The sequence below is a fragment of the Salvelinus alpinus genome, chromosome 10 (genome assembly GCF_045679555.1).
Source record: "Salvelinus alpinus chromosome 10, SLU_Salpinus.1, whole genome shotgun sequence".
Lineage (NCBI taxonomy): Eukaryota > Metazoa > Chordata > Actinopteri > Salmoniformes > Salmonidae > Salvelinus > Salvelinus alpinus.
In genome coordinates this window covers 7,456,815-7,474,511 of record NC_092095.1, presented here as the reverse complement: position 1 = coordinate 7,474,511, position 17,697 = coordinate 7,456,815, and the positions used below count along the sequence as shown (strand labels likewise).

Here is a 17,697-nt window from a genome sequence, read left to right as displayed (position 1 = left end):
ATTAGCACAACCAAGGACTTATTGATTCATAAAATATGTAGCCTACTTCGTCTTGATTTTTTTTATATTAAATGTTGTCTCGTTCATTGTTTCCTTTTTTTCCCCGTTTTTAATATCTTCCTGTCATCTTGACTTAGCTGTGCCATGTGTCTTGTGTCGTAGATAGTATTACGATGCCAGATAGGTTTACTGTACACCACCGCTCTGCAGCTGTATTACACTGTAGTCCCGACAGTAAAACAACCTGGAGTTTCTTTGTGAAGCTTCACTGCATATCGTACATCTCTTTAGCAGAGCGGGAACGCTCGTTTAATTGATTGACGGGACCAGGGAATTATGTAAGGCCACGCGGTACTCAAACCCACTGGAACGTTTCATTTGCAATTTCTACCTTTTTCAGCGTTTCTGACGTCAGTAGCCTGTGTTTCAGAGGGGGAGGGGCTTGTGACGTCAGTAGTCTGTGTTTCAGAGGAGGAGGGGCTTGTGACGTCAGTAGTCTGTGTTTCAGAGGAGGAAGGGCTTGTAACGTCAGTAGTCTGTATTTCAGAGGGGGAGGGGCTTGTGACGTCAGTAGTCTGTGTTTCAGAGGAGGGGCTTGTAACGTCAGTAGTCTGTGTTTCAGAGGGGCTTGTGACGTCAGTAGTCTGTGTTTCAGAGGAGGGGCTTGTGACGTCAGTAGTCTGTGTTTCAGAGGAGGGGCTTGTAACGTCAGTAGTCTGTGTTTCAGAGGAGGGGGGCTTGTAACGTCAGTAGTCTGTGTTTCAGAGGAGGGGCTTGTAACGTCAGTAGTCTGTGTTTCAGAGGGGGAGGGGCTTGTAGCCTGTGTTTCAGAGGAGGGGCTTGTGACGTCAGTAGCGTGTGTTTCAGAGGAGGGGCTTGTAACGTCAGTAGTCTGTGTTTCAGAGGGGCTTGTAACGTCAGTAGTCTGTGTTTCAGAGGGGCTTGTAACGTCAGTAGTCTGTGTTTCAGAGGAGGGGCTTGTGACGTCAGTAGTCTGTGTTTCAGAGGGGCTTGTGACGTCAGTAGTCTGTGTTTCAGAGGAGGGGCTTGTAACGTCAGTAGTCTGTGTTTCAGAGGAGGAGGGGCTTGTGACGTCAGTAGTCTGTGTTTCAGAGGGGGAGGGGCTTGTAGCCTGTGTTTCAGAGGAGGGTCTTGTGACGTCAGTAGCGTGTGTTTCAGAGGGGCTTGTGACGTCACTAGTCTGTGTTTCAGAGGAGGGGCTTGTGACGTCAGTAGCCTGTGTTTCAGAGGGGCTTGTAACGTCAGTAGTCTGTGTTTCAGAGGAGGGGCTTGTAACGTCAGTAGCCCGTGTTTCAGAGGGGCTTGTGACGTCAGTAGCCTATGCTTCGGGGGGGGAGGGGCTTGTGACGTCAGTAGCCTACGCTTCAGAGGGGGAGGGGCTTGTGACGTCAGTAGTCTGTGTTTCAGAGGGGCTTGTGAGGTCAGTAGCCTGTGTTTGGGAGGGGCTTGTGACGTCAGTAGTCTGTGTTTCAGAGGAGGAGGGGCTTGTGACGTCAGTAGCCTACGCTTCAGAGGGGGAGGGGCTTGTGACGTCAGTAGCCTACGCTTCAGAGGGGGAGGGGTAGGTAGCCTACACACACACTGGTAAAGGTTTCCAGCTGACAGGCAGACAATGGAAGACGTTTCTGAGTGACAGTGAGGGCTTTGCATAGGCGCTTTGTTGCGTATTTTTTGTGGGACTGGAAAAAAATGTCGGAACGTTTTTAACTGGTTCCCAACACTTTCTCTTTTTTTTCCCATCTAAGACTGAAGATCAATTTCGTTCCCAATTATGTTCCTCAAATTATTATTATTTTTTTAACAATGAAAATAAATAAAAATGAAACATGTTTTTTGTTCCCTGAAGCGATTCCAACCCCTGGTCATAAACCACTACTTCTAGGAGATAGGGGAGAGAAAATCAGTCCCTCTGCAATCTGTACATCCCTCCTCCCTAACATTTCACTGAAGAGAAGAGGAGCATCAGACCCAAGTATGATCTCACACTATCTTTTCTAATCTGGGAGACAAAATACACTGGCTATTAGGCTCCCATTAACCCCACCCTCAATCTCTCTCTCCACTCACTCACTCTCCTCTCTCTCTCCTTCACTCACTCTCCTCTCTCTCTCAATCTCTCTCTCCTTCACTCACTCTCCTCTCTCTCTCTCCTTCACTCACTCTCTTCTCTCTCTCCTTCACTCACTCTCTTCTCTCTCTCCTTCACTCACTCTCTTCTCTCTCTCTCTCTCCTTCACTCACTCTCTTCTCTCTCTCTCTCTCCTTCACGCACTCTCTTCTCTCTCTCTCTCTCTCTCTCTCCTTCACGCACTCTCTTCTCTCTCTCTCCTTCACGCACTCTCTTCTCTCTCTCTCTCTCCTTCACTCACTCGCTCTCTCTCTCTCTCTCGCTCTCGCTCTCTCCTTTACTCACTCTCTCTCTCACTCTCGCTCTCGCTCTCTCTCTCGCTCTCTCTCTCTCCTTCACTCGCTCTCTCTCTCTCTCTCCTTCACTCTTTATCTATCCTCCTTTCTCCTCATGAAGTGATGTAGCCTGTCTCTCTCTGCTCATTGACAAAGCAGCAGACTGACAACAAAGGAGAGACATTTTTAGCAGGCAGGTCACTGGTTGACTCAATTCCCCCTGCCTGTCCTGTGAAAATTGTACAACGCATGACTGAGGGGCTGAAAGGGGGAAGGAACACTTTCTCTCCTGTTCTCTCATTCTTTAGCTGTCTATGGCTCTCTCTCTCTCTCTAGCTCTCTCTCTCTCTAGCTCTCTGTCTCTCTCGCGCTCTCTCTAGCTCTCTCTCTCTCTAGCTCTCTCTCTAGCTCTCTCTGTCTCTGTCTCTCTCTCTCTCGCGCGCTCAATCGCACTCTCTCTCTCTCTCTCTCTAGCTCTCTCTGTCTCTGTCTCTCTCGCGCTCTCTCTCGCGCGCTCAATCGCGCTCTCTCTAGCTCTCTCTGTCTCTGTCTCTCTCTCTCTCTCTCTAGCTCTCTCTGCTTTCTCTCTCTATGTCGCCCTTTCTGTCTCTCTCTCGCTAGCCTGAGGGTATTTTACAGGTCAGGATTATCTTCTGAGTTAGTGAGCTAAGTAGCTTTCAGCAACAAACACACTAGTTGATAAACATCTGACTCCATGTCAACAACAGCAGTAGTGTTGGGGACGGGATACTGACTCCATGTCAACAGCAGTAGTGTTGGGGACAGGATACTGACTCCACGTCAACAACAGCAGTAGTGTTGGGGACGGGATACTGACTCCATGTCAACAGCAGTAGTGTTGGGGACAGGATACTGACTCCACGTCAACAGCAGTAGTGTTGGGGACAGGATACTGACTCCATGTCAACAGCAGTAGTGTTGGGGACGGGATACTGACTCCACGTCAACAGCAGTAGTGTTGGGGACGGGATACTGACTCCATGTCAACAGCAGTAGTGTTGGGGACAGGATACTGACTCCACGTCAACAACAGTAGTGTTGGGGACGGGATACTGACTCCATGTCAACAGCAGTAGTGTTGGGGACAGGATACTGACTCCACGTCAACAACAGTAGTGTTGGGGACAGGATACTGACTCCATGTCAACAGCAGTAGTGTTGGAGACGGGATACTGACTCCATGTCAACAGCAGTAGTGTTGGGGACAGGATACTGACTCCATGTCAACAGCAGTAGTGTTGGGGACGGGATACTGACTCCACGTCAACAGCAGTAGTGTTGGGGACGGGATACTGACTCCATGTCAACAGCAGTAGTGTTGGGGACGGGATACTGACTCCATGTCAACAACAGCAGTAGTGTTGGGGACGGGATACTGACTCCATGTCAACAGCAGTAGTGTTGGGGACGGGATACTGACTCCATGTCAACAGCAGTAGTGTTGGGGACGGGATACTGACTCCATGTCAACAGCAGTAGTGTTGGGGACGGGATACTGACTCCATGTCAACAGCAGTAGTGTTGGGGACGGGATACTGACTCCATGTCAACAGCAGTAGTGTTGGGGACGGGATACTGACTCCATGTCAACAGCAGTAGTGTTGGGGACAGGATACTGACTCCATGTCAACAGCAGTAGTGTTGGAGACGGGATACTGACTCCATGTCAACAGCAGTAGTGTTGGGGACGGGATACTGACTCCATGTCAACAGCAGTAGTGTTGGGGACGGGATACTGACTCCATGTCAACAGCAGTAGTGGTGGGGACGGGATACTGACTCCATGTCAACAGCAGTAGTGTTGGGGACGGGATACTGACTCCATGTCAACAGCAGTAGTGTTGGGGACGGGATACTGACTCCACGTCAACAGCAGTAGTGTTGGGGACGGGATACTGACTCCATGTCAACAGCAGTAGTGTTGGGGACGGGATACTGACTCCACGTCAACAGCAGTAGTGTTGGGGACGGGATACTGACTCCATGTCAACAGCAGTAGTGTTGGGGACGGGATACTGACTCCACGTCAACAGCAGTAGTGTTGGGGACGGGATACTGACTCCATGTCAACAGCAGTAGTGTTGGGGACAGGATACTGACTCCATGTCAACAGCAGTAGTGGTGGGGACGGGATACTGACTCCATGTCAACAGCAGTAGTGTTGGGGACGGGATACTGACTCCATGTCAACAGCAGTAGTGTTGGGGACGGGATACTGACTCCATGTCAACAGCAGTAGTGTTGGGGACGGGATACTGACTCCATGTCAACAGCAGTAGTGGTGGGGACGGGATACTGACTCCATGTCAACAGCAGTAGTGTTGGGGACAGGATACTGACTCCACGTCAACAACAGTAGTGTTGGGGACAGGATACTGACTCCATGTCAACAGCAGTAGTGTTGGGGACAGGATACTGACTCCACGTCAACAGCAGTAGTGTTGGGGACGGGATACTGACTCCACGTCAACAGCAGTAGTGTTGGGGACGGGATACTGACTCCATGTCAACAGCAGTAGTGTTGGGGACGGGATACTGACTCCATGTCAACAGCAGTAGTGTTGGGGACGGGATACTGACTCCATGTCAACAGCAGTAGTGTTGGGGACGGGATACTGACTCCACGTCAACAGCAGTAGTGTTGGGGACAGGATACTGACTCCACGTCAACAGCAGTAGTGTTGGGGACAGGATACTGACTCCACGTCAACAGCAGTAGTGTTGGGGACGGGATACTGACTCCACGTCAACAGCAGTAGTGTTGGGGACGGGATACTGACTCCACGTCAACAGCAGTAGTGTTGGGGACGGGATACTGACTCCACGTCAACAGCAGTAGTGTTGGGGACAGGATACTGACTCCATGTCAACAGCAGTAGTGTTGGGGACAGGATACTGACTCCATGTCAACAGCAGTAGTGGTGGGGACGGGATACTGACTCCATGTCAACAGCAGTAGTGTTGGGGACGGGATACTGACTCCATGTCAACAGCAGTAGTGTTGGGGACGGGATACTGACTCCATGTCAACAGCAGTAGTGGTGGGGACGGGATACTGACTCCATGTCAACAGCAGTAGTGTTGGGGACAGGATACTGACTCCACGTCAACAACAGTAGTGTTGGGGACAGGATACTGACTCCATGTCAACAGCAGTAGTGTTGGGGACGGGATACTGACTCCATGTCAACAGCAGTAGTGTTGGGGACGGGATACTGACTCCATGTCAACAGCAGTAGTGTTGGGGACAGGATACTGACTCCATGTCAACAGCAGTAGTGTTGGAGACAGGATACTGACTCCATGTCAACAGCAGTAGTGTTGGGGACAGGATACTGACTCCATGTCAACAGCAGTAGTGTTGGGGACAGGATACTGACTCCATGTCAACAGCAGTAGTGTTGGGGACAGGATACTGACTCCACGTCAACAGCAGTAGTGTTGGGGACAGGATACTGACTCCATGTCAACAGCAGTAGTGTTGGAGACGGGATACTGACTCCATGTCAACAGCAGTAGTGTTGGAGACGGGATACTGACTCCACGTCAACAGCAGTAGTGTTGGGGACAGGATACTGACTCCATGTCAACAGCAGTAGTGTTGGAGACAGGATACTGACTCCATGTCAACAGCAGTAGTGTTGGGGACGGGATACTGACTCCACGTCAACAGCAGTAGTGTTGGGGACGGGATACTGACTCCATGTCAACAGCAGTAGTGTTGGGGACGGGATACTGACTCCATGTCAACAGCAGTAGTGTTGGGGACAGGATACTGACTCCATGTCAACAGCAGTAGTGTTGGAGACGGGATACTGACTCCATGTCAACAGCAGTAGTGTTGGGGACGGGATACTGACTCCATGTCAACAGCAGTAGTGTTGGGGACAGGATACTGACTCCATGTCAACAGCAGTAGTGTTGGAGACGGGATACTGACTCCATGTCAACAGCAACATTACAATCTACAGGCTCAACTAGGTTACCACATTACAATCTACAGGCTCAACTAGGTTACCACATTACAATCTACAGGCTCAACTAGGTTACCACATTACAATCTACAGGCTCAACTAGGTTACCACATTACAATCTACAGGCTCAACTAGGTTACCACATTACAATCTACAGGCTCAACTAGGTTACCACATTACAATCTACAGGCTCAACTAGGTTACCACATTACAATCTACAGGCTCAACTAGGTTACCACATTACAGGCTCAACTAGGTTATCACATTACATTCTACAGGCTCAACTAGGTTACCACATTACAATCTACAGGCTCAACTAGGTTACAACATTACAATCTACAGGCTCAACTAGGTTACCACATTACAATCTACAGGCTCAACTAGGTTACAACATTACAATCTACAGGCTCAACTAGGTTACCACATTACAATCTACAGGCTCAACTAGGTTACAACATTACAATCTACAGGCTCAACTAGGTTACCACATTACATTCTACAGGCTCAACTAGGTTACCACATTACAATCTACAGGCTCAACTAGGTTACAACATTACAATCTACAGGCTCAACTAGGTTACCACATTACAATCTACAGGCTCAACTAGGTTACCACATTACAGGCTCAACTAGGTTACCACATTACAATCTACAGGCTCAACTAGGTTACCACATTACATTCTACAGGCTCAACTAGGTTACCACATTACAATCTACAGGCTCAACTAGGTTACCACATTACAGGCTCAACTAGGTTACCACATTACAATCTACAGGCTAAACTAGGTTACCACATTACAGGCTCAACTAGGTTACCACATTACAATCTACAGGCTCAACTAGGTTACCACATTACAATCTACAGGCTCAACTAGGTTACCACATTACAATCTACAGGCTCAACTAGGTTACCACATTACAGGCTCAACTAGGTTACCACATTACAATCTACATGCTCAACTAGGTTACCACATTACAATCTACAGGCTCAACTAGGTTACCACATTACAGGCTCAACTAGGTTACCACATTACAATCTACAGGCTCAACTAGGTTACAACATTACAATCTACAGGCTCAACTAGGTTACCACATTACAATCTACAGGCTCAACTAGGTTACCACATTACAATCTACAGGCTCAACTAGGTTACCACATTACAATCTACAGGCTCAACTAGGTTACCACATTACAATCTACAGGCTCAACTAGGTTACCACATTACAATCTACAGGCTCAACTAGGTTACAACATTACAATCTACAGGCTCAACTAGGTTACCACATTACAATCTACAGGCTCAACTAGGTTACCACATTACAATCTACAGGCTCAACTAGGCTACCACATTACAATCTACAGGCTCAACTAGGTTACCACATTACAATCTACAGGCTCAACTAGGTTACCACATTACAGGCTCAACTAGGTTACCACATTACAATCTACAGGCTCAACTAGGTTACCACATTACAATCTACAGGCTCAACTAGGTTACCACATTACAATCTACAGGCTCAACTAGGTTACCACATTACAATCTACAGGCTCAACTAGGTTACCACATTACATTCTACAGGCTCAACTAGGTTACCACATTACAATCTACAGGCTCAACTAGGTTACAACATTACAATCTACAGGCTCAACTAGGTTACCACATTACAATCTACAGGCTCAACTAGGTTACCACATTACAGGCTCAACTAGGTTACCACATTACAATCTACAGGCTCAACTAGGTTACCACATTACATTCTACAGGCTCAACTAGGTTACCACATTACAATCTACAGGCTCAACTAGGTTACCACATTACAGGCTCAACTAGGTTACCACATTACAATCTACAGGCTCAACTAGGTTACCACATTACAGGCTCAACTAGGTTACCACATTACAATCTACAGGCTCAACTAGGTTACCACATTACAATCTACAGGCTCAACTAGGTTACCACATTACAGGCTCAACTAGGTTACCACATTACAATCTACATGCTCAACTAGGTTACCACATTACAATCTACAGGCTCAACTAGGTTACCACATTACAGGCTCAACTAGGTTACCACATTACAATCTACAGGCTCAACTAGGTTACAACATTACAATCTACAGGCTCAACTAGGTTACCACATTACAATCTACAGGCTCAACTAGGTTACCACATTACAATCTACAGGCTCAACTAGGTTACCACATTACAATCTACAGGCTCAACTAGGTTACCACATTACAGGCTCAACTAGGTTACCACATTACAATCTACATGCTAAACTAGGTTACCACATTACAATCTACAGGCTCAACTAGGTTACCACATTACAATCTAGGGGCTCAACTAAGTTACTACATTACAATCTACAGGCTCAACTAGGTTACCACATTACAATCTACAGGCTCAACTAGGTTACCACATTACAGGCTCAACTAGGTTACCACATTACAATCTACAGGCTCAACTAGGTTACCACATTACAATCTACAGGCTCAACTAGGTTACCACATTACAATCTACAGGCTCAACTAGGTTACCACATTACAATCTACAGGCTCAACTAGGTTACCACATTACAATCTACAGGCTCAACTAGGTTACCACATTACAGGCTCAACTAGGTTATCACATTACATTCTACAGGCTCAACTAGGTTACCACATTACAGGCTCAACTAGGTTACCACATTACAATCTACAGGCTCAACTAGGTTACCACATTACAATCTACAGGCTCAACTAGGTTACCACATTACAATCTACAGGCTCAACTAGGTTACCACATTACAGGCTCAACTAGGTTACCACATTACAATCTACATGCTCAACTAGGTTACCACATTACAATCTACAGGCTCAACTAGGTTACCACATTACAGGCTCAACTAGGTTACCACATTACAATCTACAGGCTCAACTAGGTTACAACATTACAATCTACAGGCTCAACTAGGTTACCACATTACAATCTACAGGCTCAACTAGGTTACCACATTACAATCTACAGGCTCAACTAGGTTACCACATTACAATCTACAGGCTCAACTAGGTTACCACATTACAGGCTCAACTAGGTTACCACATTACAATCTACATGCTAAACTAGGTTACCACATTACAATCTACAGGCTCAACTAGGTTACCACATTACAATCTAGGGGCTCAACTAAGTTACTACATTACAATCTACAGGCTCAACTAGGTTACCACATTACAATCTACAGGCTCAACTAGGTTACCACATTACAGGCTCAACTAGGTTACCACATTACAATCTACAGGCTCAACTAGGTTACCACATTACAATCTACAGGCTCAACTAGGTTACCACATTACAATCTACAGGCTCAACTAGGTTACCACATTACAATCTACAGGCTCAACTAGGTTACCACATTACAATATACAGGCTCAACTAGGTTACCACATTACAATCTACAGGCTCAACTAGGTTACCACATTACAATCTACAGGCTCAACTAGGTTACCACATTACAGGCTCAACTAGGTTACCACATTACAATCTACAGGCTCAACTAGGTTACCACATTACAATCTACAGGCTCAACTAGGTTACCACATTACAGGCTCAACTAGGTTTCCACATTACAATCTACAGGCTCAACTAGGTTACCACATTACAATCTACAGGCTCAACTAGGTTACCACATTACAATCTACAGGCTCAACTAGGTTACCACATTACAATCTACAGGCTCAACTAGGTTACCACATTACAATCTACAGGCTCAACTAGGTTACCACATTACAGGCTCAACTAGGTTACCACATTACAATCTACAGGCTCAACTAGGTTACCACATTACAATCTACAGGCTCAACTAGGTTACCACATTACAATCTACAGGCTCAACTAGGTTACCACATTACAATCTACAGGCTCAACTAGGTTACCACATTACAATCTACAGGCTCAACTAGGTTACCACATTACAATCTACATGCTCAACTAGGTTACCACATTACAGGCTCAACTAGGTTACCACATTACAATCTACATGCTCAACTAGGTTACCACATTACAATCTACAGGCTCAACTAGGTTACCACATTACAATCTACAGGCTCAACTAGGTTACCACATTACAATCTACAGGCTCAACTAGGTTACCACATTACAATCTACATGCTCAACTAGGTTACCACATTACAATCTACAGGCTCAACTAGGTTACCACATTACAATCTACAGGCTCAACTAGGTTACCACATTACAATCTACATGCTCAACTAGGTTACCACATTACAATCTACAGGCTCAACTAGGTTACCACATTACATTCTACAGGCTCAACTAGGTTACCACATTACAATCTACAGGCTCAACTAGGTTACCACATTACAATCTACAGGCTCAACTAGGTTACCACATTACAATCTACAGGCTCAACTAGGTTATCACATTACATTCTACAGGCTCAACTAGGTTACCACATTACAATCTACAGGCTCAACTAGGTTATCACATTACATTCTACAGGCTCAACTAGGTTACCACATTACAATCTACAGGCTCAACTAGGTTACCACATTACAGGCTCAACTAGGTTATCACATTACATTCTACAGGCTCAACTAGGTTACCACATTACAATCTACAGGCTCAACTAGGTTACCACATTACAGGCTCAACTAGGTTATCACATTACATTCTACAGGCTCAACTAGGTTACCACATTACAGGCTCAACTAGGTTATCACATTACATTCTACAGGCTCAACTAGGTTACCACATTACAATCTACAGGCTCAACTAGGTTATCACATTACATTCTACAGGCTCAACTAGGTTACCACATTACAATCTACAGGCTCAACTAGGTTACCACATTACATTCTACAGGCTCAACTAGGTTACCACATTACAATCTACAGGCTCAACTAGGTTACCACATTACAATCTACAGGCTCAACTAGGTTACCACATTACAATCTACAGGCTCAACTAGGTTACCACATTACAATCTACAGGCTCAACTAGGTTATCACATTACATTCTACAGGCTCAACTAGGTTACCACATTACAATCTACAGGCTCAACTAGGTTACCACATTACATTCTACAGGCCTAGCCTCCTCCTCATGTGTCATGCTGAACAACTCTGTGTGTACACGATAAGGGAGTCTTACAACAGCTTCAGTGTGAGTTATCAAAGGCCCAGTGACCCCAGACTAGTCTTGACAGAGTGGTAGCAGCGAAGTGAGAGAACAGAATGCAGGCTAATCGTCAGTTAGCTGACTAATCATTTGTTTAGTACGTAACGCCACCTCATGTCCCACAACTCCCGGCTCTCTGGCAAGAGTCCAGCTGTCTCCGCTCTATGACATTCTCACAATGTATGTTTTTAAATAATTGATGTCTCGTTTAAAGTTTGTACAAGAGAGAGAGAGACTGCATTAATAATGAATCACTTTCCCCTGATACCACAAATGGAAAGCTGTGGTATTGGATGGCTACAGCTGTAAGGTGAGAGGCAAACTAACTCCTACCTGCATGACACTCGAGCCTCTCTCTCTTCTGTTGGCGTCTCTGGCTACAGACATGGATATCAGCTATCAGACACAGTGATTTAATAGAACACACTGGTATCGTGGCTAGCAGGCAGTGCTCAGGTGGGCTCCGGTAAATGTTTTTGTTTTCTTGTCTTGGCTATGTAACAGGCCGAGGAGGGAGGGAGGGAGGGAGAGAGCTGTAATGAGACAACCAATCCAGTTCCTCAGAAGGCTGCCAACTACAGCTGCCTCAAACGCTCCTCATTTCAGACGTGTGTGTGTGTTTGCCTTACTGCAATATTGGAACTGATTCCTTCCAAATACACACAGAAGCCTCTCCTTCTCTGTGGCCGACTTGAGTAAGACACTTAAGCGTGTTTACCCTCGCAAGGCTGCAGGCCCAGACGGCATTCCCAGCCGCGTCCTCAGAGCATGCGCAGACCAGCTGGCTGGTGTGTTTACGGACATATTCAATCTCTCCCTACTCCAGTCTGCTGTTCCCACATGCTTCAAGAGAGCCACCATTGTTCCTGTTCTCAAGAAAGCAAAGGTAACTGAGCTAAATGACTACCGCCCCGTAGCACTCACTTCTGTCATCATGAAGTGCTTTGAGAGACTAGTCACGGACCATATCACCTCCACCCTACCTGACACCCTAGACCCACTTCAATCTGCATACCGCCCAAACCGGTCCACAGACGATGTATTCGCCATCGCACTGCACACTGCCCTATCCCATCTGGATAAGAGGAATACCTATGAAAGAATGCTGTTCATTGACTACAGCTCAGCGTTCAACACCATAGTACCCTCCAAACTCGTCATCAAGCTGGAGGCCCTGGGTCTCGACCCCGCCCTGTGCAACTGGGTCCTGGACTTCCTGAAGGGCCCCCCCCAGGAGGTGAGGTAGGAAACAACATCTCCAACCCGCTGATCCTCAACACTGGGGCCCCACAAGGGTGCATTCTGAGCCCTCTCCTGTACTCCCTGTTCACCCACGACTGCGTGGCCATGCACGCCTCCAACTCAATCATCAAGTTTGCGGATGACACTACAGTGGTAGGCTTGATTACCAACAACGACGAGACGGCCTACAGGGAGGAGGTGAGGGCCCTCGGAGTGTGGTGTCGGGAAAATAACCTCTCCATCATTGTCAGCAAAACAAAGGAGATGATCGTGGACTTCAGGAAACAGCAGAGGGAACACCCCCCTATCCACATCGAAGGGACATTAGTGGAGAAGGTGGAAAGTTTTAAGTTCCTCGGTGTACACATCACGGACAAACTGAAATGGTCCACCCACACAGACAGTGTGGTGAAGGAGGCAACCTCAGAAGTCTGAAGAAATGTGGCTTGTCACCTAAAACTCTCACAAACTTTTACAGATGCACAATTGAGAGCATTCTGTCGGGCTGTATCACCGCCTGGTACGGCAACTCCTCCGCCCACAACCGTAAGGCTCTCCAGAGGGTAGTGAGGTCTGCACAACGCATCACCGGGGGCAAACTATCTGCCCTCCAGGACACCTACACCACCTGATGTCACAGGAAGGCCAAAAAAATTATCAAGGACAACAACCACCTGAGCCACTGCCTGTTCACCCCGCTATCATCCAGAAGGCGAGGTCAGTACAGGTGCATCAAAGCAGGGGACCGAGAGACTGAAAAACAGCTTCTATCTCCAGGCCATCAGACTGTTAAACAGCCACCACTAACATAGAGAGGCTGCTGCCTACATACTGACTCAAATCTCTGGCCACTTTAATAAATGGATCGCTAGTCTCTTTAATAATGCCACTTTATTAATGTTTACAAATCTTACATTACTCATCTCATATGTATATACTGTACTCTATACCATCTACTGCATCTTGCCTATGCCGTTCTGTACCATCACTCATTCATATATCTTTATGTACATATTCTTTATCCCTTTACACTTGTGTGTGTGTATAAGGTAGTAGTTGTGGAATTGTTAGGTTAGATTACTCGTTGGTTATTACTGCATTGTCGGAACTAGAAGCACAAGCATTTCACTACACTCGCATTAACATCTGCTAACCATGTGTATGTGACCAATAAAACGTGATTTGATTTGAAACTTTGGTTCCTACCCTGTCAATAATTCCTCCCTTCTGCTTATTCATTTGTTGTCATGTCAAACAACAATATCTTCAAGGTGCTGCCCACTATAATAGAATAGTCAGCGTATTTACATGATTCCAACAGGTCATTGACTAGGACTATATGTGTTGGGCCATATCACGCTGTGTGGCGCTGTGGACATTTTAAAACTAATGCAGGAATTAATCAATTGTATTTTTTATTTTATTTTTACCTTTTTATTTAACTAGGCAAGTCCGTTAAGAACAAATTCTTATTTACAATGACGGCCTATCGGGGAACAGTAGGTTTAACTGTCTTGAACGACAGATTTATTTGTACCTTGTCAGCTCGGGGATTCGATCTCGCAACCTTTTCGGTTACTAGTGCAACCGCTAGGCTACGCTGCCGCCCCAAAACAAATGCTGAATTTGTTTTGTGTTTTGGGTGTATATTTCTAATATAGTGTTATTTTTTACTGTAAAGTGTTGCTTTTTAAATGCAACTTCAACTGAAGTTTTGATATGATTTCATTCACTTTGCGTATACATACCTACTGTTTTACTACTCTCATCTAATAACCAACATCCCTTCTCTCCCACCCCCCCCCCCCCCCCCCCGTATCCTACAGAGTTTCCCGTCAGACGAGGGCTGGCCGTTCGCCAAGTACCTGGGAGCGTGTGGTCGCGTGGTGGCGGTGAACTACGTCGGCGAGGAGCTGTGGTCTTTCTACAACGCTCCGTGGGACAAGAGGGTTGACCTGGCCCGACAGCTGATGGACATCGCTGAGCAGCTCACCAACAACGACTTTGAGTTCGCCCTCTACCTGCTGGACGTGAGCTTTGATAACTTTGCCGTGGGGCCGCGGGACGGCAAGGTCATCGTGGTGGACGCCGAGAACGTTCTGGTGGCCGACAAGAGACTGATCAAACAGAGTGAGTTGTTACACCGGGGGTGGGGGGGTAGAGAGCTGTGTGTGGGGGTAGAGAGGTGTGGGGGGGGTGGGGGGGGGGGTAGAGAGGTGTGTGTGTGTGGGGGTAGAGAGGTGTGGGGGGGAGGGGGTGGGGGGGGTAGAGAGATGTGTGTGTGTGGGTGTGGGGGGGTAGAGAGGTGTGGAGAGGTGTGGGGTGGGGGGGGTAGAGAGGTGTGTGTGTGGTGTTTTCTCTGTTACTATGACGCCCGGTGTGTGTGTGTGTGTGTGTGTCCTTCACATGCCCTGTGTGTGACAGACTTGTACACTGCTGAAGTCTACACTACATCACATTACCACGTTCGGTATTCAATCTTTTATTTATGGATAGATTTAAACCTCTCTGATATCGGTATGTGTTTCTTCCTCTGTCCTCAGATACTGTCAGCCGTGTCTGATCGAGGCTGGAGGGTGACGTGTTATCTTACTGGGTCTATATGTCTAGCGTTTAACGCCACTTATCAGAGCCATACTCAGATCGGACCAGATTTAAAATGAATCGCTAACTCGTGCCCCAGTCTGTCCTTCAAAAGTAAACTTTGTGATGAACAGCGATAGATGAACCAAGAGGAAGGAACTGTCATATTTTGTCCAAGCCGCTAGTTTTCCCATAACCCCCCTCTCCCCTTGTACACACACACATTCCTCCCCAGCACTGCATCATAGGATAGAAAAGCCCAAACCACCGTGTCTCTGGGGGACAGGTGCCACATCGCCACTGTGCTTGGTGTCTAAATCAAAAATGCATATTTAACATACCAATGGGTTTGTTTAATTGTGTGGATAGTCCTCTTCAGAAAACAATTTGTTTCAAACCTGATGTCTCTATCGTAATCCGTTTAAGAGTTATTGAAGGTTTTTACCCTTGTAGGATGGCGAGAATTAGGGTTAGTATTAACAATGGCGGCCAGAGAAGTCTGTAAAATTCCATCTGGTCTGGATTCAGGGTCAGAATTAGGGCTACCGGCGACCTGATAGTGACACTTTCCCGTTAAACTAGTCATCTTTGTTCTGCAGGACATAAAACAATACAGAGGTAGGATGGATATCGATTTCAAACATGACGTTTTTTTTTTTATATATATATTAGAATATACGCTTTTCATATTAATTTTTCAAAACGTTTTACATTCAAATTCAGTTTGTGGCATAATAATTCACGGAAAAAACCTCTGAAGACTACGAACCACAAAATGTAAAATCCTAAAACGTTGTGTAAGAGAAACCTGTCAACAGAGTGCTGATTATCAGGTGTATTCGGTTAGGAAATCCTACGTTTTGGATAGAATGATAGGATATGTTAGAGAAAGGCCCCACTGAACGATCCTGAACATGAATCATCATATTTTGTCTTCGTAAAATGTTTTTAATCACATAAGGGGAAGTGTCATCACCTGCACTGCGCCGTGTGTGCGTGTGCGTGTGTGTGTGTGTGTGTACACACCTGCATGCCTGGCTGTGGCACGAACATCAGGAAGCCTCTAATATCGCCCGAGGCTGTGTGTGTGTGTGTGTGTGTGTGTGTGTGTGTGTGTGTGTACGCTAGTCAGAAGCCACACACTGCAACCGTGTCATTTCAGCCTCTACATGGACTCTGCCTGCAAGGTCAACGCTGTCTCCATACACAGATCCTGGTCAACACTGTCTCCATACACAGATCCTGGTCAACGCTGTCTCCATACACAGATCCTGGTCAACGCTGTCTCCATACACAGATCCTGGTCAACGCTGTCTCCATACACAGATCCTGGTCAACGCTGTCGCCATACACAGATCCTGGTCAACGCTGTCGCCATACACAGATCCTGGTCAACGCTGTCGCCATACACAGATCCTGGTCAACGCTGTCTTCCTACACAGATCCTGGTCAACGCTGTCTTCCTACACAGATCCTGGTCAACGCTGTCTCCATACACAGATCCTGGTCAACGCTGTCTTCAGACACGTTTAGAGCTGCTCTCTTTAAAGGAGCACTATGTAGAAATCACTCCGCCATTTCCTGGTTGTTAAATTTCAAATAGTTTGACAAAACGAGCAATGTATTGTGTAGAGAATCATCGTACCATCTAAACCGCTGTCAAATAGATGTTCTATCACCGTTTGAAGCTGGTCTACAGAAACGTGCGTATAGTACCAGTCAAAAGTTTGCACACACCTACTCATTCCAAGGTTTTTCTTTATTTTTAAAATGTTCTACATTGTAGAATAATAGTGAAGACATCAAAACTATGAAATAACACACATGGAATCATGTTGTTACAAATCAAAATAAATATATTTTACAAATCAAAATATATTTTATATTTTAGACTCTTCACTGTAGCCACCCTTTGCCTTGATGACAGCTTTGCACACTCTTGGCATTATCTCAACCAGCTTCACCTGGAATGCTTTTTCAACAGTCTTGAAGGAGTTCCCACATATGCTGAGCACTTGTTGGCTGCTTTTCCCTCACTCTGCGGTCCGACTCATCCCAAACCATCTCAATTGGGTTGAGGTCGGGTGATTGTGAAGCACAGGTTATCTGATGCAGCACTCCATCACTCTCCTTCTTGGTCAAATAGCACTTACACAGCCTGGAGGTGAGTTGGATGTTGAGATGTGTCTGTTACTTGAACTCTGTAAAGCATTTATTTGGGCTGCAATCTGAGGCTGGTAACTCTAATGAACTTATCCTCTGCAACAGATGTAA

At 46.1% G+C, this 17,697-nt stretch overlaps 1 protein-coding gene across 2 annotated transcripts in view; it reads left to right on the top strand.

Annotated features, from left to right (window-relative positions):
- LOC139531473 (divergent protein kinase domain 2A) overlaps positions 1–17,697 on the top strand; it is a 106,701-nt gene that overhangs the window by 65,468 nt on the left and 23,536 nt on the right. For both annotated transcript variants that reach the window (XM_071327951.1, XM_071327950.1), the window contains exon 3: positions 14,667–14,970. In XM_071327951.1, coding sequence (XP_071184052.1) covers positions 14,667–14,970 — 304 coding nt within the window. The remainder of the gene's footprint in view (positions 1–14,666; positions 14,971–17,697) is intronic.